Source organism: Alnus glutinosa, chromosome 11 (assembly GCF_958979055.1).
Source record: "Alnus glutinosa chromosome 11, dhAlnGlut1.1, whole genome shotgun sequence".
NCBI lineage: Eukaryota > Viridiplantae > Streptophyta > Magnoliopsida > Fagales > Betulaceae > Alnus > Alnus glutinosa.
Window position 1 is genome coordinate 6,023,212 of NC_084896.1, and position 22,146 is coordinate 6,045,357.

The 22,146-nt window shown below is 36.2% G+C and overlaps 1 protein-coding gene and 1 long non-coding RNA gene across 4 annotated transcripts; both read right to left on the bottom strand.

Moving 5' to 3' along the window:
- Positions 1–706: 706 nt before the first annotated feature.
- Positions 707–4,252, bottom strand: LOC133881872 (probable protein phosphatase 2C 27). Of its 3 annotated transcripts, none has more exons than XM_062320928.1 (6): positions 4,076–4,252; positions 3,637–3,792; positions 3,276–3,500; positions 2,962–3,156; positions 2,591–2,796; positions 707–1,532 (listed from the first exon to the last, which is right to left on the bottom strand). In XM_062320928.1, exons 3-6 carry the CDS (start codon positions 3,468–3,470, stop codon positions 974–976), a joined length of 1,155 nt encoding a protein of 384 aa, XP_062176912.1. In that variant the 5' UTR covers positions 3,471–3,500; positions 3,637–3,792; positions 4,076–4,252; the 3' UTR covers positions 707–973. The 3 variants fall into 3 exon arrangements, with proteins under 3 accessions (XP_062176912.1, XP_062176910.1, XP_062176911.1); XM_062320926.1 differs by having other exon boundaries at positions 4,059–4,252; XM_062320927.1 differs by having other exon boundaries at positions 3,637–3,881; positions 4,059–4,252.
- Positions 4,253–8,377: 4,125 nt separating this feature from the next.
- Positions 8,378–10,517, bottom strand: LOC133882531 (uncharacterized). Its single transcript, XR_009902681.1, has 3 exons — positions 10,211–10,517; positions 9,380–9,416; positions 8,378–8,574 (listed from the first exon to the last, which is right to left on the bottom strand). It is a non-coding gene; the product is annotated as an uncharacterized LOC133882531 (long non-coding RNA).
- Positions 10,518–22,146: the final 11,629 nt, after the last annotated feature.

Below are 22,146 nucleotides of genomic sequence, written 5' to 3' on the forward strand. Positions count from 1 at the left end.
AAAAAATTTGCGAGTCTTGTAGGGTGCCTCGTGTAGGCACCCTTGGCCCTCCAGCAGTAGGTGGATCGTACGGCCATCTAGTAGTGGGGTGGCTCGCACAACTGCTTTTCAATAGAGGAGGCGGCTTGGGGTGGCGAGCCACACCTGTTGGATGGGGGTCGCCGCGTGAGCCACACCAACTGCAAAGGTATGGCCGACCTTTCTTTTGCTCCCCCTCCTTGCACCGGTTACTTCGGCTCCACTCCCCTCCAAACTCCCTTCCTTGCACCAGATGTGGGCAGTAACTCACCCCTTCATTGGAGGAGTGAATTACCGTTTTATTTTTATTTAATTATTTATTATTAAGATAATAAAGAATTAACTTTTTTACATGGTAAAATTATCATCAAAAAACTTAAAAAGTTAAAATACGATTTTAAAATGAGTAACGCTACATATCACATAAACATTTCACAAATATCCTACAAAACTGATATGACAGGGTCTAGTAGCCCTTTGATCAATCCATGTTTTTAAATTTTAATATATATCTTACTACATCAACTTTGTGAGATATTTGTGAGACGCTTGTCCGGCATATAGCATTACTCTCGCTGCATCCCAAAGAGTAAATTGAAATTTTGCAAAAACTCAATAGTGAAAATAAAATCCAATCATTGTAAGGGTGCGTCTGGCATGGCCTAGGTCTGCTAAACCCAAGGAATCATCAACGAGAATGAACAAGATATTATTTAAAGCATTCTGAAACTGCATCCTCTACAATATTTGAAGTAACTCTTTATGTTTTTCTGGTATCTGGGGGAGATGGTACATGAAGTTTCAATATGAAAATTCATCGTCTAGTAAATTCAAATCACATACGCAGAGTAAATTCTACTCAATGTTTTCATGCTACGCATAAGCTATACATCAAATGCAAGCCATAGTCAGGAGTTCATAGCACATTATTCCAATAGGCTATTGACCATCCAATCTAAGCATTATTTCCCAATACCTCTTGGAGAAGATCCAGACCTTCTGCCGATATACACCTCTTGAATTGCAATTTTGGGATTGCAAGCCGTGGCGGCGGGTCCGGAGAGAAACATACAATCACAACCGTCAGGTTGTCGCACGTATTGCGCTTGAGTGCCTCCCTAACCAGCTCCCTTGAGCATCTCTCAGGATCATTGTGAAGCATTAACTCCTTCCGTGCAATTGTAACAGCACACTGGCTGCTCATCACATCCCACAGGCCATCACAGCCTAGTATCAAGAATTCATCTTCCTCACTCAGAACCATCTCCTGAAGCTCTGGCTCTCCACTCAAGGGACAGGATGAGCCCTTGGGACCTTTCATGTGCCAATCTCCGAGGGCACGTGCCACTGATAATTGACCATTAAGGTAGCCATCATATACCACACCACCAAGTTTCTCGATTCTTAACCTCTCAGAGAAGCAATCAGGTTTATGGTCTTTGGATAGCTCAATTGCCTTGCCTCGTTTCCCCAACACAGCTCGACAGTCCCCTGCATTGGCAATTAGCATCATCCTGGCAGGAGAGATCATATGTCAAACAAAAGTGGCTTCATCCATCGGGGCATGAAATAAATAAAAATAAAAAAGAATTTTGAAGCTAAACCCAACAGACATCGCATCCAGAGAGAAGCCTACATTAAATGGTCAAATTCTTTCTGTAACAAGTTTAATTCTACCATCTTCCACAGCAGGTTGGGTTTATTTGATCTCTGATTTTGTGGCCAGCTCTTCACTTGGTCAAACAGGAGGGACCAAGACCCCATTTTGAGGAAGCTTGACAGGGTTCTGGTTAATACAAATTGGGAGAACTTTTTTTCCTTCTTACTAGGGGGGATCTCTGATCACTCTCCTATGATTGTCAAGCTCTCAGACCTTCCCAAGGTTAGGAAACCTTTTGCGTTCTTTAACTTTTAGCAGATTATCTGAACTTCCGAGTCTTAGTGGAAGATGTCTGGAAGGAAGACATCCGAGGTACTCCGATGTTCCAGCTTTAAAATTACAAAATTATACTTTGCCCATATCTCTGCACTGGATGATAAGATTTGCCAACCTGACCCCAAAGGAAAAATAAAAAATAAAAAATTCCCAACCATATAGTTTCAGGAACTAGAAAAGCCATAATGAGGACATTCATAGATGAAAGCAACATTAGTAGCCTCCAACCGGCAAATGTTGTTAATTGGCAAGAGAAGTTTTATCCTAAGGTTTAGTGAAGAAAGGTTTCTACCTGAGCGTGCAAAGAGTTAAAATGTAAGTTTGATATTTATGAAGTCTAACTTATTATATACACTAACCATTTTCCTCCATATATAGGCTTCAACATCTCTTCATTACCAATTGATCAATTATTATTCCCTGTGGACATGCATCCTGAGCCTTGAGGCTAGTGCAGATAAAATTAAAGTCAACCATCATGGTAGTATGTACTTCACAGAACTACCTAACATCCGTCTGACAATCATTTTAATTTTGTGGTAACATCAAATTCAACCAAGACAAATGCATTTCAAGAAATTAAGTTGCATAGAAAAAAGGCCAACAATAGCAAGTTCAGCTAGAAAAAGCAATTACCTTCCAAAAATAAGAGCAGTCAGGGCGGTGGTGCCAGAGGAACTATCAAGAGAAGCAGCATCAGCAAAGGCATGGTCAGCTTTCAGAAAAGCACTTTTAATGGCCTTCTTCACACAAATGGGGAAATGAGAGTCCTCAATAATAAATTGAAGAATGTTCTCTCTGATAAATAAAGCTGCATCTATACCCCCATGCCCATCAAACACCTGCAGAAGGACAATAATGATCAGATCACATAAATTATGGCATGCTAATATTGCAATTCTTCAGTCACCACCATTCTAACCATTGATTTATTGACCTATATTTAAAGTATCAACAATCTAGAAATATAATTTGAAATCTATGATGCCAGCAATTAAATTACAGACCCCATAGAAAGCTCCAGGAGAAGGAAAGTGTGCAGTTGCACCTAGATGTTCCAGAAGATCATCTATACAGATGTGCTCATCCTCCATATATGGTTTGGGTCCAATCTCCGAGCAGCTTCCGGAACGAAAAACAGGACTGAACGTGGCATTATGATCTGATCGTGAGTTTGTGCTAACAATCCCAGTATCCAATTCCTAAGCAAAGGAGTTGAAAGGCAGTAAACTAAATGCAGGGACAAATTCAGTAAAAAAAAAAACAAAAGATGGATAATGCAATTATCTTAGCTGGTATCTGTGAATACAGATGTTCTTACCAATTCAGTAGTAGAAGCCAACTGACCCGAGCTCACAGGGCGACATATTGGTGGGAGGTCCCGAGGAGGTTTTCCCATGTTCACTACTTCCGTGCTCTCAACAGTTTTATCATCTGTTAATGCGGTGACATTCCCCTTTCCGTAACCTTCTTCTGAATTGGAAAGAGGAGGTGGGTATTCAGTCCCTGCAGCCATTTTGCTTGCTGAGACTTGATTCCATTCAATCTGTATCACAGCCAGGCAATTCAAGCCAAGCTTTTTATATCAGTAACTGAACAATTCCTGGTACCTATCAGGGAAGAAAAGAAAAAGGGGGGGGGGGGGGGGGGGGGGGTTTACAAAAAAAGCTTTGATTTCAGACCTTGTTGGCTTGAACTGTGTACAAAATTTTCAACTCGCTTCGATTTCAGACCTTGTTGGCTTGAACTGTGAACAAAATTTTCAACTCACTTGCTTCGATTTCAGACCTTGTTGGCTTGAACTGTGAACAAAATTTTCAACTCTTCTCCAACAATTCCTATAATCATGATGTCAATACCCAAGTCAAGCAGAGATCAACCACCCACCCAACTGAAATTTTGGAATTACAAAGTACAAAGTCCAAACCTTGCACCCAATAAGATATTCCCACCCAAAAAAAAAAAAAAAAAACGTTAGCAGGATTATTCACAAACCAAGATCACAATCAACGAAATATCCACAACCCATATACAGAGTTTCACAAATTTTTAGTATTTAACACAAAACAGATATATTCAACAGAAGATGATTGGCGTGAGTTACCAGAGTACTTGCCGTACAATTGTGGTAAGCTGGAGAGAGCCCTTGAAATGATGCCCGAGAAGAAAGCAACCCAAAAAGAAGAGTGGTACCCAGAAAGCCACAAAAGTTTCCGAGCTTTCAAACAGAAATAATGAGAAGTAAAATAATTGAAAGACTCATGACTGTTGCTGGTCTTGATCCTTGAGCAAAGAGTGAGATTTTTTTTATGAACAAAGACATTAGAATTTGCTGACACGTCGTTACGTGGGAGTTTTACGTACTGGATTAGTACGCGGACGGTGGTGTTTTTCAACAATTGCGGCTGCCATTTTCTGGCCGTCAGATCCTTGCACGTTGGAAAAATTAACGGTCAGATGTGGACAAACGTTTTTCACCTAAATTGCAAATGTCGTTGACAGAGGTTGACGACGCATTCGAGATTCGAGGGATAGAACCCCTGGTGCCCCAATTTTGACGTCGATTCAAACGTGATATATTTAAATATAGACTTTAAAATATATGATTTGAAAACTTAATTTTTAAAAATATAATTTATATTTAAAATTATAGATATTTTTAATGTTTTTAAATATAAATTTTAAAAAATACACTTTTAATTGATATATATATATATTTTTTATAATTTTATTTAAAATCACACTTTTAATCTACAAAATTATAATGCTCAACGTACTCTTAGTCTCCATGACGAAGGCATTATGAGAAGTCTTCTGTTGGCAACGTTCAACTTATAAGATACGACTTTATATATATATATTTTATAAGTGACTTTAAAAATATATGAATGGCTACAAGCATGCATTGAGGTGATCATAGGGGTTGTATAAAATATATCTCAAAAGTCTATGCGGATAAAGAAAAAAGTAATTATTTAAATTAATGTTTTAGGGCTTAAACTTTCAATTAAGAAGCTAGATTTAACACGTACGTGAAATATTTTTGATATTATGTTAAATTAATATTATTTATTTTAACAAAAACAAATAAAAAAAAAAAAAAAAAAAGGGGTCAACATCCATGGGACCTTGCTTGATTATATATTATGCTATTTGATAAAAGGAACCTTTGAAGGCAACCACGTTTTAATATTCTCTATTTCTCATCATGTAATGGTGTCCCTAGACATAAAGAAAGTGTGACATTCCTATTTAAACTAGAGTTTCTAACTTTAGCTTCTTAAATGCTACTTATAAAACTAGAGTTCCCTAGATAAACTTGGAAAAATCATCCTACCTTATTAATTATTGAGCCGTAGTCTCTTAACAAAGTTACCCGAGTAATTTTATAAGGAGGACTAGAGTCGTCTTTGTATCTTCCCGAATATCACGTGCTTTCAAAATCACCATTAAATTTGAGATGATCATTATTGAATTTTGATCAAACGGTAATTTTAAAAACTACATGACATTTTGGACACAAGGAGGACTTTCTCCTCTTTAATCAGCTTTTGTTCTTGCAAGAGATATATAAGACAATTCTATTATGGCTCGTGAAGTATTTCATACTTTGAAATCAAATAAAGGACAAGGTGGTTTAATGGCTTTCAAGATATAGACGGAAAAAGATTTTGACCGTATGGAATGGAATTTTCTGTTGTATATTCCAGATAAACTTGGCTTTCATCCTACATGGATCAACTAGATTCGTATTTGCTTATCTTCTCCATCATTCTCCATCTTGATTTTTTTTTTTGGTAGGATTCACATTTGAAATGTATTTTATGTTTTTGTTTTTGGTTCGTTACCAAACAATGTCGTGGGCCTATACTTGGATACTATATCCCTAAAATATAATGTTACAATCAATGATGATGGTTTAGTGGCTTTAAGAAAATTCTCAAAATTGTTGGGCATGTACTAGGGTGAGAATTCGACTCCCAAAATGGGAATCCTCAATTTTGTCAATATAAACTATTTTGGGTCTTGCTGATACCCTGTTGGGGTTGGGAATGATATGACTTAGTTGGACTTGAGGCAAGTGTACTATGGCCATGCTTAACCAGAACAGTTACAATTGATTTATCCCGCTCTTGCCTTTTCTAATTAGGAAAAAAAATATCCCTAAAATGTTAATTAATGCCTTTATGTAATTAAAAAAAAAAAAAAAAAAAAAAGGAATTATGAACTTTTAACCTAGTAAATTATGAACTCCTCTACTTCCTTTGGTAAATGCGATTTCGTTAGTTTAAAATACAAGGAACCTGTTTGGCAACCCATTGCCAAATTTTTCATTTCCTTTTCACTTCTTTCAAAAACATCAAATCAAAAACATTCTTACTTTTTTACACTTTTTACATCATATCAATAATTTTTTATTACTATTCAAATAAAAAAATTCACTACAAAACAAAACTTTTTCACTTTTCCATAAAACATTCACTAATTTTATATCACATCAATCATTTCTTACTACTATTCAAATTAATATTCCATTTTACACTTACTTACCAAACAGGTTCAAGAGCAGTAAAAGAAAGAGATGTACTGTAAAAGTCAAAAAGGTAAAACCTATCAACTCTAGCTCCTAGTCATTTGAATATCCGTGAAAACTACATATGAGCTGATTTCCATATATAAAATGGGAAAAATCCAAAACGTGTTTCTTCTTTTAATCATGAGCTGATTTGCATGCATTGCAAACAGACAAAAGAAAAGGTTCTCTACGCCATGTTTTACTTAACATGATCAAAATATGACATATTTTGAAATACACGTTTCAGGACATGTTTTTCATTTTCCAAAATCCAAACAAAAACATGCCCAAGAAAACGATGTTCGAATTAGCAAAAGAAAACAAGAAATTAGAAGGTGTAAGACTGAAGTAAAAAAGGTTTACTGTTGTCAATCAAAGCGAGTGAGAAGATCAAAGTGGAGAATGGATCGGAGGATGTTCTATCTTAAATGCCAAAATACCATGGGGGGAGAATTTTACTCAGCCTACCAGTTTGGGCAATTGTGCTAAATAATTTCACATTCCATTATATATGCTTTGTATGTGTTGATGAATTGGCTGCCAACATACTTTGAAAAGGGACTCCAGCTTAGCCTTGAGGAAATGGGCTTTTATAAGACCATGATTCCTTTTTCCAACATGTTTGTATTCTCAAATATTGGTGGTGTTATTGCTGACCACTTGATCACCAAGAGGATCTTATCTATGACCGGAACCAAGAAGCTCCTGAACACCATAAGATTTGGTAGTTGTGAAAGAAAACATAAAGTTAAAATAAAATAAAGCGAAATAATAGAAAAGAGAAGAGATTTTTTGTGGTTCGGTTTATGACCTACGTCTATAGGGTAAAGCCAATGACGGAGAAAGGGGGGCGGTGGGGGCCATGGCCCCCCCTTAACTCTTAAGAAAAAAAAAATTAAGATTTTTTTTTTTAGATGAATCAAATTAAGGTTTTTTTTGCCTATCGGCTCCTAGCAATTTTTTTTTTTATTATTATTTTTTTTTAATTTATTTCTTTCCTTGGCCCCTTCCTTTTTATCATCTCTTCAACTATTGTCAAAACTTTTTCCTTTAATATTTCACGGGTAGCAATGGACATGCCTGAGAATGTAACAATGGAGGATCTTTATAAAGTTGTAGAGGCTTTGTTCAAAGTAAACGAAAAGGGTTTAGTCAAGTAGTGCATTGGAAGAAGACATGTGTGGATTTGAGGAGTCACGAGCTTGACCAAGCTTGATTTCCTAAGAATGTGTGGAAAAAATAACTGAGACCTTTTTTTATTTTTCATTTTTTGAATCTTTGGACAGCGGTTTTCTTTACTTTTTTTTTTTTTTTTTCTAAAAACTCTTTTCACTTTTGCTTATTGATTTTTAATTTGAATGGAATAATAAAAATATTAAAACTGGGTTATGTTTAATTTACTTAAAATTTGCCTTTATATATATACTTTAACACCTACTTAAGAAAAAAAATTATTTGGCCCCCTCCCATTAAAATGTCTGGCTCCGTCTCTGGGTAAAGCCCAAAGGACTATATTGTTGCTCTTATTCCTTGGTTATTTACAATACAAATGATTCATATTTATAGGGATATAGAGAGAATACAAAATGTTATGTAAAGAGACTATAATCAAATCAGAATTGAATGTATTTAAATCTGATTTGATTATAATCAATTACAATTAATGATGATTAAATCAAATCCTCTAATATATGGAGAGTACTGTAATATACGGTATCAATATGTTCTCTAACATATATATGGAGAGTACCGTAATATACAGTATCTGTCACGCCCCCGTTTTGGGATATAAGGGAAACGCGAACTTGAGCTATAAAACATCTCTATAATTTAAAACATGTACACAATTTCCCAGGAATAGCGCATGGCTATATTTCATTATAAGAACATATACATATTAGTAGTTCTTTAGTTATTACATTATTTTTTTCAGAAATTCAAAATAAATATGCACAATACAAAAGTTAGGCCGGTCTTGATCTATTGCTCTTAGGGGTGGGGTCTATGCTATCCATAACGAAAAGACTCCGGTCTACAATGTCATCTGAAAAGATTTGAGAAAAGAAGGGAGTGAGTTCGACAACTCAGTAAGGAAAACACAACAATAATAGTGTAATTTTCTTTTCAAGAATTCTAAATAGAATTCAAATAATTTAGCAAGTAAAGAAACAGTTAATTGACATACAATTATATCAAATGTAAAGTAGTGCATGAATTATTTATGCTACGTGTGAGTTTTAACCACCCTTGGTCCAATATCCGCTAATTAACCATGAGCGGCGCACGTTTGGCTCATCTCGAAAGACGACTATGAGCCCATCCTGTCGTCACAGGGGAGAGCCGTACCGGGTTGGGAACTTCCCTAGGTGAAGGCCTCCCCGGCCGGTAGCCCACACTTTAGTCCTTCCGTGTGGTTGCCATGCTACCCACATAACACATAGCACATAACACGTAACACATATATGATCCGGATCGTCTATGACATGGTACCGCGGGAGTAAAACTGTGTGCATATAAAACATGTACTATGAAATCATTAACCTTTGCTCATATGGTGCACATATAACACATATACTATGATATCATCAACCTTTGCTCATATGGTGCACATGTAACACATACTATGATATCATCATCTTTACTCATATGGTGTACATGTATCAAATATAAACCAAGTATGATCACATAAGATTTTAATCACATCATATAACAAGAGCATATTTATAATGGTAATATAAAAAGACAAATAATATTAAAAGAGTTGAAAAAGTTTAGAAAATTCTCGACTTTTTCTTTTGAAAGAGTTTTATTAAAACTTTGCCGGGGTTTTGAGATAGTATTTCCCTTACCTGGTACTTTCTGAGCAGTATTTTAGCTACCTTCTACCTAAATAAATTGCAAGAAGAAGTTTTAGAGAAATATTCTGAGATTTGAAACCTAACACTTAAACTAAGGTATCTTCTCCTTATTATTACTTAAACACATATATATTATTTTTATAACAGATAAACATAATAACTTGCCAAATAATGACTTTTATATATATCAAGACAAATTAATAGAATAATAACTTTATTTTATTCTTATAAAATTCAGGTAGAATAACGGCATTAGTATCAATAACATTTAAAATACTTTAAAATATTATGGCGACGTAATAACGCTTTTGTAAAATAGTAGCTTTTTACTTAGGCATTATAACGACGTATTCTATAAATTTTTTGTGCCCCTTGAAAAGCCTGTTTTAAAACATAACTTAAAATATTAGTACTTATTAAAACTCATAAAATCACAAGCTTTACGGCAAAGCTTTATTTGACACTAAATATCATTCATTTTTTATTTTATTTTTTTTCATATCTTTTCCTCTTGCTCTCCTCTTTTCTTTAATATAAATAAAACAATTATACCAAAAAGGTAAGATGATGAAGAAGTGGGTCCATTTCCTTTTGGCTTCTTGTTTCTTTCTTTGTACGAGAGAGAGAGAGAGAGAGAGCTCTCTTCTTCTTTTATCTCTTCTTTCTTCCCTTTTATTCATCTTCTTGTTTTCTTTCCTGTACGTCTTCCCCCCTCTTCTTTATCTTTTTGTTCTTTTTTTTTTTTTTTTTTTCTTCCTCTACTACACAACACACACCCACAAGTTAAAGAGAAAAGAAAGCAGAGAAAAGAGAGTGACTTACGGAGAGGTAAAGCCAAGAGGAAAAGGAAGAAAAATTCTGCAACTCCAACGACCAAGCCAAAGAAAGAGAAGAGAAGAGAAGAGAGTTGATTCTGCAGCTTTGCTTTGGCTTTTAAGGAGGAAGTGGTTTGCTGGAACTTAGAGAAGAAACAGCAAAACTGAAGAAGGAAGAAGAAGAGTGAGGCGTGACGTTTGAAAGTGAAGTGCCTCCCATAATATAGAAGCTTGGACGGCAAAGATTGATCAGTTTTGATCTCATCTAATGGCTGGAATTCAGCTTGGAGAACAAGAAAGATCAAAGGCTGGGATTGAACTCCTTGGGCAGCAAGTTTGACGGAAGCTTCTCCAAAAAAAAATCTGCATCTTGCTTGTGAAAGAGGAAGTGATAAAATTGTGTTCTGTATTCAATGATATTTACAAGTCATGGCAATACACATATATACAGGATACGCACACTGTCTAACATAGAAAGTAAATACATAATTCCTGACTTGACTCCTCTTTCCTTCTCTATGTAATTTAACGTCTCTTTCCTTTATACTCGCAAGTCATTACTTCTCTTGATATGGCAGGAGCATGATTCTTGGATTTGTCTTCATTTGAATATTGTGGGCTGCATGTAACGTCTCTTTCCTTTTATCCTCGCAAGTCATTAATTCTATTGATATGGCAGGAGCATGATTCATGGAGATTTGTCTTCATTTGAATGTGGGCTGCCAGCAACGTCAGGGGCAGGAAGGGCATCTACTGTGGGATTGGGTACAGCTGGAGCATATAGTCTAACAGCTTGAACGGCCAGGATCAACATGGAGCTAATTAATCAAAGGTTGGGAGTCATAGACGTGTGTAGCAAGTTGGGTGAGTCATATGGGTGACGTATGAGTTACAAAATATCTACAGTTAGCTTCTAACTTAATCACAAAGTGAACAAATTAAGCTTAAAATAGATAGTTCGAAAATGAAGTTAAAAGCTATGTGTGTGAACTGAACTTTGTTCCACACGTTGGTTAGGCTTTTGTTCTACACGTTGGCTGGGCTTTTCAAGAACCAGAAATGGGCTAGCTCATGTAAGAATAAAATGAGTCCAAAAATTGTATATCTGAATTTTCGTCCAAAACAGATGTAGTATTTTTCACGTGTGTTTTCGTATCCTTAACGAAGTCCAAAAATTATGAAATTCGGAGGGTAGTTAGAGGACTTTGAGACGAGCGTTTTGACTTTTGAATCGACCAAAACAGAGTTCGTTTGACCACATTTTCGTAATTTCAAAGTTTAAAGTCCGTTTAAACCTTTATTGAACTATAATTAAACTAAAACAATAAAGGTAAATGTTCTTTAGTAAATAAATATTTATATTCATATTTAAAAAAAATACGGGGTATTACAGTATCAATATATTCTCTAACATCCCCCTACAAACTCAAGGTGGAAGATTCTGAAATCTTGAGTTTAATTTTTTTCTTTTTTTAATATTGGGTCGGATATAACCCAGTTTGGAGAACAACTTTCTTCTTCGTCTTCCTTCTTCTTCTTCTTCTTTTTCTTCATCTTCTTCTTCTTCTTTGAGCCAACTGTAGGCTAAATGGGCTTGGGTAACGAGGTTTAGGGTAATACCTTAAATGCTAAACACATAATGGGCCATCTATGAGCCAAAGAAAATGAGCCAACTTTGAGTTGAAATGAGCATAGGTTTTGAAGAATACCTCAAATGCCAAAAGAAAGATTAGGCCATTTATGAGCCAAAGAAAATGAGCCAACTATGGGGTTGAAGTGGGCATGAGTTTTAGAGAATATCTCAAATGCCGTGGGGCCATCTATGAGCCAAAGAAAATGAGCTAACTATAGACTGAAAATAATATGGGCAACTTGGCCACTTGATTTTATTTTATTTTATTTTTCTGGGTTCTTTCTTTCCCTTTTTTTTTTAAACCAAATTTTCTTTGATTTTTTTTTTTTTTTCATTGCATCTGCACGACGCTACACTCATTCAAGTCATGCAAATAAATAACCAAGCCTTTCTCAGTTTCTCTACACGTTTCCTTTTTCTTTTTCTTTTTTTAACCAAGAAAACACTGAACTGAACGATTTGAAAAACCAAACAAAATACCTGCAACCAAACGGAGACCTTCGTCTCCAACAGCTCACCTGAGACTTGCCGGAAGCTTGTCGGCGTCGGAGAACACCACAGATCGACTGGAACATCGCCGGACAACTCAAAAGTTGGCGGAAAATACCACATAAGCCGCTGACAACCATGAAAACCACTATTAATGGCCAAACGTCGCCGATGAACACAATAGAACCACCAAAAACTAGACGGAGACAACCAGACCCCGTCTCAAACGATCTAAAACTGCCGGAGCAAATGAGAATTTGCCGGTGACACCAACTAGGATCGACAAAGATCCAATCTACAAACACCCACCGTGAAAACACACGGAAAGAATTTATTTATTTATTTTCATCTGGTCAAATGCGACCAGTATGCAGATTTTTTTTTTTTTTTTTCTCAGGAACAATAAGAAATCTCCCCACAACGAAATACAATTTTTTTTTTCTTCTTTTCTCAGGAACAATACGAAATCTCACCATAACGAAATTTCATAAAAATAAAAATAAAAAAGGTTAAATACTCCTATGGTCCTTGAGTTTTTTGAAAACTTTTTTTAGTCCCTAAGTTTCAATTTGCATCATAGATGATACTTCAATTTTGAAAAAATATCAGATTAATACCTCAGTTAAGTTTTCTATCCAAAAACTAATGGTTTGCCACTTGTCAACCTCAGAGGTTGACACGTGGCACAATATAAAAAATTCAAAATATTTAAAAATTAATTAAAAATATATATATTAAAAAATTAAAAAAAGGGGCCACCCCCAGCCACCCCCTTGGCCGGTCTGGGGTGGCCGAACCACCTCACCCCTTGACCAAAAAAAAAAAAAAATTCCAGGGTGGCGGGGGTGCACCCCTTTTTTTTTCAATTTTTTTTTTAATTTTATTATTTTTTAATTAATTTTTGAAGATTTTAATTTTTAATTTTTTATATAGTGCCACATGCCAACCTCTAAGGTTGACACGTAGGGGACAATTAGTTTTTGGATGGAAAATTTAACCGAGGTACCAATTCGGTCTTTTCCTAAAATTGAGATATCATCTGTGATGCAATTTGAAACTCAGGGACTAAAAAATAAATTTGTGAAAACTCAGGGACTCAAAAGGTATTTAACCAACAAAAAAAAAAAAGAACTTGAGAACAACATTTTTTTTTTCCGCCAGATACACTACAATATCTATAGGAATGAGATTTGCAAAGCATTGACTATCAAGAAAAATGAAATACAAGAAAACGAAAAACAAGAGAAATAAATCATAGGACCATTGGATCGAACACTGGCGTTAGCTTATAGCTCTAATACCAAAAAAGAAAACATAAAGCTAAAATAAAATAAAGTGAAATAATAAATAAGAGAAGAGATTTTATGTGGTTCGGTTTATGACCTACGTCCAAAGGATAAAGCCCAAAGGACAATATTGTTGCTCTTATTTATTGATAATTTACAATACAAATGATCCTTATTTATAGGGATATAAAGAGAATACCAAATGGTATGTAGAGAGAATATAATCAAATCCGAATTGAATGTATTTAAATCTGATTTGATTATAATCAATTACAATTAATGAGGATTAAATCAAATCCTCTAATATATGGAAAGTACCGTAATATACGGTATCAATATATTCCCTAAAGTCAAATTGGCCGAAACGTTGAAGTATATGTAGATGACCTGCTGGTTAAAAGTGTTCGGGCAAACAAACACATAGAAGACCTCTGAGAAACTTTTCGGACTCTAAGAAAATACAACATGAAGCTCAACCCCGCGAAGTGTGCCTTCGGAGTTTCTTCAGGCAAGTTTCTGGGGTTTATGGTGTCGCAGAGGGGCATTGAAGCTAATCCAGAGAAGGTCAAAGCTGTCCTCGAGATGGAGGCCCCGAGAACAACGAAACAACTCCAACGACTGACAGGAAGGATTGCGGCCCTGAACCGTTTCATATCACGGTCGACAGATAAGTGCCTTCCCTTCTTTAAAATTCTACGAAAAGCATTTATGTGGAATGAGGAATGTGAGGAGGCTTTCAGGAAGTTGAAGGAATACCTAGCCAACCCACCACTGTTGAGCCGCCCAACCGAAGGGGAGATTCTTTATCTCTATCTGGCAGTCTCTCCCTCAGCAGTAAGCTCGGTGCTAGTCCGAGAAGATTCAGGGGTTCAGAAACCAGTTTACTTTACAAGTAAAGCACTGCATGGCATGGAGGGAAGGTATCCTCGGATCGAGAAGTTGGCGTTCGCTTTGATTATTTCAGCCAGAAGATTGAGGCTGTACTTTCAGGCTCACGCTATCAGAGTTCTAACCGAGTATCCGATGAAGAAGGTGTTGCAAAAACCTGACCTCTCGGGAAGATTAGTCAACTGGGCGGTGGAACTCAGACAATTTGATATCGAGTTTCATCCTCGGACGGCTATCAAAGGACAGGTTCTGACAGATTTTCTGGTAGAATTCTGTAACATTCCTGAAGCAGAAGAACTTCCTAAGGAGTCAACTTGGGTTGTTTTTGTAGATGGCTCTTTCACACAGGGCAGAAGCGGAGTAAGAGTCCTCCTCAGGAATCCCGAAGGACAAGAGTTCGGCTTTGCTGTAAAACTGGACTTCGTTACGACGAACAATGAAGCTGAATACGAAGCGGTGATAGCAGGTTTGGCATTATCCCGAGAGATGGGGGCAACTAATGTCGAAATTCGGAGTGACTCTCAAGTGGTCGTAGGCCAAGTCCAAGGGCAATTCGAAGCACAAGAAGATAGAATGGCCAGGTATTTGGAAGAGGTACAGCGATTCCAATCCTGTTTCGAAAGGTTCGTCATCACAAAGATACCTCGGGAGGAAAACATCCGAGCCGATGGGTTCTCAAAGATTGCATCGGGAACAGAAGAAGAGATTGAAGCATCAAGAAGGCAAATTATTGTTCTGACCGAGCCTTCGATAGCCCCGAGGACCAAGGTTATGGAAGTAGACTCAGCACCAGATGAACCAGAATGGGCAAGGGACATCATCCAGTTCCTCAGAAATGGGTTGCTACCCGAAGATAAGGTCGCGGCTCGGAGGGTGAAGATACAAGCAGCACGGTTCTGCCTTCTCGGGGAGACACTGTACAAAAGAGGGTATTCCGAACCCCTGCTCAAGTGCCCTCCAAGGCCGAGTCGAATTATGTTCTCAGGGAAATCCATGAAGGTGTGTGCGGAGACCACTCAGGAGGAAGGATGCTGGCACAAAAAACTATCCGAGCGGGCTATTATTGGCCCACGATCAAGAAAGATTCAGCTCTTCTCGTCAGAGCCTGTGACAAGTGCCAGAGATTCGCAAGAATCATGAAAGCAAGTCCCGAGAAGCTCACCCCCCTCACTTCTCCGTGGCCATTTGCGAAATGGGGGTGGATATAGTTGGCCCAATGCCGGTAGGAAAAGGCGCGCCTTCCGTATTCCAGAATTAAATGCGCTACCTCGATAGTACCGTTTCATGATGACAAAGAGCGGGGGTACAGAGCTGACGTCGTCATTGGAAAAAAAAGCGGTAAGATTTAAATGTTTGAACTGTTGAAAAGACGCGCCCTTCACAGTAGCAGGTACAGGTTGGCAGACGGAAAGTAATTCTCTTATTTCCATTTATTTCTGAAATCAGAGAATTAGGGGGGTAACTGTTAAGGATAAAATCAACCCTAGAGACACATGGATTCAAAGACATCTCGGAGTTATGTCTCGGACATTTGTTCCGCCCAGCAAAGAAAGATCGTCTAGGTATAAAGACGTCTCGGACATATAAAGACGTCTCGGACATATAAAGACATCTCGGAGGTATAACGACGTCTCGGTCTTCACATTCCAGGCAACGGTATATCCCGGGATCTCCTAATCTAGATGGAGCAAACATATCTCGGGTATTTGTGTTTCGGAGTAATAACGCTTCGGGGTAATAACGCTTCGGAGTAATAGCGCCTCGGGGTAATAACGCCTCGGTGTAATATCGATTCAGCGCGACAACATCTCGGCCTTATACAAACCTGTTATGGTGCGGCGATACCCCGAGATCTCCAATCGGAGCGAACATATCTCGGGTATCATCACCTCGGAGGTTGGTTGCAGTGTGCCGCAGTTGTCTTAGAATGCGATGAGGATAGAATCCCAGAAGATCAGGGATAAACCACAATTCCATAATTAATGGGATAAGATAGTTATTGATACGGGATAAGATAGTTATTGATATGAAATCAAGTTTAAAGAGGTACAAACGCAATCAACTTCGGACTCTACAATCCCATTCGAATTCCCTGAAGATATAGTTAAAGTTCAACTAAACTAGGACTCCAACTCCTAATCCAACTAGGTGTCAAGAATTCTAGTAAGATTGCAAATCTGGTAAGACTGCAAGTCCAGCCTATAAATACGATAGCCGCACCAGGTATGGAATCACGAATTCTCTAAGCTCTTGAGATTAAGATTAAGAATACTCTGCAGAAAATTGATTTGAACTGACTTAGGCATCGGAGTGGGCGTAGTCGGCACCCCCGACGAGTTGTTTATTCTTTTTGCAGGATTGAGGTAGTAGATCAGAACCCAGCAGCGAATCACCAGGCGACACGTCACCATACCGGAAACTGTACCAACAACCATGATTCCTTTTTCCAACATGTTTGTATTCTCAAATATTGGTGGTGTTATTGCTGACCACTTGATCACCAAGAGGATCTTATCTATGACCGGAACCAAGAAGCTCCTGACCACCATAAGATTTGGTAGTTGTGAAAGAAAACATAAAGTTAAAATAAAATAAAGCGAAATAATAGAAAAGAGAAGAGATTTTATGTGGTTCGGTTTATGACCTACGTCTATAGGGTAAAGCCAATGACGGAGAGAGGAGGGGGGGGGGGGGGGGGGGGGGGGGGGGGGCGGTGGGGGCCATGGCCCCCCCTCAACTCTTAAGAAAAAAAAAATTAAGGTTTTTTTTTTAGATGAATCAAATTAAGGTTTTTTTTGCCTATCGGCTCCTAGCAAAATATATATATATATATATATATATATATATATATATATATATATATATATATATATATATATATATATATATATATATATATATATATATATATATTTATTTATTTATTTATTTCTTTCCTTGGCCCCTTCCTTTTTATCATCTCTTCAACTATTGTCAAAACTTTTTCCTTTAATATTTCACGGGTAGCAATGAACATGCCTGAGAATGTAACAATGGAGGATCTTTACAAAGTTGTAGAGGCTTTGTTCAAAGTAAACGAAAATGGTTTAGTCAAGTAGTGCATTGGAAGAAGACATGTGTGGATTTGAGGAGTCACAAGCTTGACCAAGCTTGATTTCCTAAGAATGTGTGGAAAAAATAACTGAGACCTTTTTTATTTTTATTTTTTATTTTTCATTTTTTGAATCTTTGGACAGCGGTTTTCTTTACTTTTTTTTTTTTTTTCTTTTTTTTCTTTTTTTTTTTTTTTCTAAAAACTCTTTTCACTTTTGCTTATTGATTTTTAATTTGAATGGAATAATAAAAATATTAAAACTGGGTTATGTTTAATTTACTTAAAATTTGCCTTTATATATATACTTTAACACCTACTTAAGAAAAAAAATTATTTGGCCCCCTCTCATTAAAATGTCTGGCTCCGTCTCTGGGTAAAGCCCAAAGGACTATATTGTTGCTCTTATTCCTTGGTTATTTACAATACAAATGATCCATATTTATAGGGATATAGAGAGAATACAAAATGTTATGTAGAGAGACTATAATCAAATCAGAATTGAATGTATTTAAATCTGATTTGATTATAATTAATTACAATTAATGATGATTAAATCAAATCCTCTAATATATGGAGAGTACTGTAATATACGGTATCAATATGTTCTCTAACATATATATGGAGAGTACCGTAATATACAGTATCAATATATTCTATAACATCCCCCTGCAAACTCAAGGTGGAAGATTCTGAAATCTTGAGTTTGATTTTTTTCTTTTTTTAATATTGGGTCGGATATAACTCAGTTTGGAGAACATCTTTCTTCTTCGTCTTCCTTCTTCTTCTTTTTCTTTTTCTTCATCTTCTTCTTCTTCTTTGAGCCAACTGTAGGCTAAATGGGCTTGGGTAACGAGGTTTAGGGTAATACCTTAAATGCTAAACACATAATGGGCCATCTATGAGCCAAAGAAAATGAGCCAACTTTGAGTTGAAATGAGCATAGGTTTTGGAGAATACCTCAAATGCCAAAAGAAAGATTAGGCCATTTATGAGCTAAAGAAAATGAGCCAACTATGGGGTTGAAGTGGGCATGAGTTTTAGAGAATATCTCAAATGCCGTGGGGCCATTTATGAGCCAAAGAAAATGAGCTAACTATAGACTGAAAATAATATGGGCAACTTAACCACTTTTTTTTTTTTTTTTCCTGGGTTCTTTCTTTCCCTTTTTTTTTTTTTTTTTTTAAACTAAATTTTCTTTGAATTTTTTTTTTCATTGCATCTGCACGACGCTACACTCATTCAAGTCATGCAAATAAATAACCAAGCCTTTCTCAGTTTCTCTACACGTTTCCTTTTTCTTTTTCTTTTTTTTTTTTAACCAAGAAAACACTGAACTGAACGGTTTGAAAAACCAAACAAAATACTTGCAACCAAACGGAGACCTTCGTCTCCAACAGCTCACCTGAGACTTGCCGGAAACTTGTCAGCGTCGGAGAACACCACAGATCGACTGGAACGTCGCCGGACAACTCAAAAGTTGGCGGAAAATACCACAAAAGCCGCTGACAACCATGAAAACCACTATTAATGGCCAAACGTCGCTGGTGAACACAATAGAACCACCAAAAACTCGACGGAGACAACCAGACCCCGTCTCAAACGATCTAAAACTGCCGGAGCAGATGAGAATTTGCCGGTGACACCAACTAGGATCGACAAAGATCCAATCTACAAACACCCACAGTGAAAACACACGGAAATAATTTATTTATTTATTTTCATCTGGTCAAATGCGACCAGTATGCAGATTTTTTTTTTTTTTTTTTCTCAGGAACAATAAGAAATCTCCCCACAACGAAATTCAATTTTTTTTTTCTTCTTTTCTCAGGAACAATACGAAATCTCACCATAACGAAATTTCAAAAAAATAAAAATAAAAAAGGTTAAATACTCCTATGATCCTTGAGTTTTTTGAAAACTTTTTTTAGTCCCTAAGTTTCAATTTCCATCATAGATGATACTTCAATTTTGGAAAAATACCAGATTAATACCTCAGTTAAGTTTTTTATCCAAAAACTAATGGTTCGCCACTTGTCAACCTCAGAGGCTGACACGTGGCACAATATAAAAAATTCAAAATATTTAAAAATTAATTAAAAATATATATATTAAAAAATTAAAAAAAAGGGCCACCCCCTTGGCCGGTCTGGGGTGGCCGAACCACCCCACCCCTTGACAAAAAAAAAAAAAAAAAAAAAAAAAAAAAAAAAAAAATTCAAGATCATTTTTTTTTTTATTTTACTTTTTGTCCAGGGTGGCGGGGGTGGTTCGGCCACCCCCATGGTGGCCACCCTTTTTTTTTTTTTTTTCAATTTTTTTCAATTTTATTGTTTTTTAATTAATTTTTGAAGATTTTTAATTTTTAATTTTTTATATAGTGCCACATGCCAACCTCTAAGGTTGACACGTAAAGGACAGTTAGTTTTTGGATGGAAAATTTAACCGAGGTACCAATTCGGTCTTTTCCTAAAATTGAGATATCATCTGTGATGCAATTTGAAACTCAGGGACTAAAAAATAAATTTGTGAAAATTCAGGGACTCAAGAGGTATTTAACCAACAAAAAAAAAAAAAAGAACTTGAGAACAACATTTTTTTTTTTTTTTTCCCGTCAGATACACTACAATATCTATAGGAATGAGATTTGCAAAGCATTGACTATCAAGAAAAATGAAATACAAGAAAACGAAAAACAAGAGAAATAAATCATAGGACCATTGGATCGAACACTGGCGTTAGCTTATACCTCTAATACCAAGAAAGAAAACATAAAGCTAAAATAAAATAAAGTGAAATAATAAATAAGAAAAGAGATTTTACGTGGTTCGGTTTATGACCTACGTCCAAAGGATAAAGCCCAAAGGACAATATTGTTGCTCTTATTTATTGATAATTTACAATACAAATGATCCTTATTTATAGGGATATAAAGAGAATACCAAATGGTATGTAGAGAGAATATAATCAAATCCGAATTGAATGTATTTAAATCTGATTTGATTATAATCAATTACAATTAATTAGGATTAAATCAAATCCTCTAATATATGAAAAGTATCGTAGTATACGGTATCAATATATTCTCTAACAGCTGGCACCTCTCATTTTCCCAACTTTTGCTGGGGCTGCATGTCTTTTGCTCTTCTGTGGCCCTTGGCTTCCTGGCACTAGGAAGAGCTGGGTTTGCAGTGAATCACATGGATATTGTGTCGAGATATGCAGGAATTCTGATGGGAATTTCAAACACGTACAGCTGGTACATTGGCTGGCATTATTGGAGTTCACCATACTGGGCAAGTGGGCGGCTTCTTGAAGCTACTAAAACTGATGATTCAGATATTTTGAGCTCAGAAAGCTGGAAATCAGTGTTCATGATCATACCAGAGGTGCTCTGCATCATCAGCTCATTTGGGTTTCTACTTGTCTCAATTGGGAACAAGTTTTTTCACAAAGGTATATATGCTTCTTGCAATTATCACACAGCCCATCACCACCATTTATTTTTTTTATATACATAACAAGGGCTTCCGGGATTTCGCCTCGACTAAATTTTTGGAACACCATGCAAATCATCCCTCCACACGGATCGGGTAAAGTACGAGCTTTTACCCACATACGTTACCCTAAAAAATTGTTTGCAGAGAAATCAAACCTTAGACCAGGTGCCTCAGCTCACCAAGCAACTTACCACTCCTGCCGATCCTTGAATTTAACTGGTGATATATCTGCTTTTGCATAGCCCTTCAATTCCTGTTTCATCATAGCACCTCGCACAGGAATGGTATGTATATTATGTATGCTTGTACATAGAACAAACCCATAAAGTCTAAAGATATGAAAATGGTCAGCATTAAGAGGGATTAAAGATTATAAAAATCAACTTTTTTAAAATAAAATCTTGTAAATTACAAAAAGCTCATTTGCTCATTATTTTCTGACGTCCACAACATAATCCAGCAGGCCTTGGCAATGCCATAAAAGAAATTGGTAATAATTGGAGCAGTTTTAGTCATATTGTGGATGACATCAAGTTGGAGTTGAGGAAGTTGCGATCTTGGAGAATTGAACATGTTAAGCGGGATGCGAATATAGCCGTTCATACCATAGCCAAAGAGGCTATTTTGTGTGTCATATATTGAGTTTGAGTTGAAAAAATTTCAAATTGTATCTATAGTATTCTATCTATGGAGTTTTTGCCTTTAGGTGATTGAAGTTCATTCATTAAGTATATATTTTTTTTTTTTAAAAAAAATAAAATTATAATATACTATCTCTTGTTAATGTATTATTTACTTTCATAATTCCTATACGTTACATATTGATTATGTAACTCTCATGCATTACTCTCATAATTCTCATATGTTACATATTAATTATGTAATTATCTTAATTCTCATAAGTTAAATATTGATTATATAATTATTGTATTCATGGTCTCATTTAACTATAAATATGCAATTTTATTGTACAATTTCTATCGATGAATAAAATCAAAATATAGCCATTTGGACTTTATCCTGTGAATGTAAGTCATAATCGGAACCATGTAAAAT

Excerpts from the sequence above, each read along its gene's own strand:
- LOC133881872 (XM_062320928.1), bottom strand. The coding sequence starts at position 3,470 with ATGGCTGCAGGGACTGAATACCCACCTCCTCTTTCCAATTCAGAAGAA. Across the intron at positions 3,157-3,275 it reads TGGCTTCTACTACTGAATTG|GAATTGGATACTGGGATTGT; the intron begins GTAAGAACATCT and ends TCCTTTGCTTAG. Across the intron at positions 2,797-2,961 it reads CTCCTGGAGCTTTCTATGGG|GTGTTTGATGGGCATGGGGG; the intron begins GTCTGTAATTTA and ends GTCCTTCTGCAG.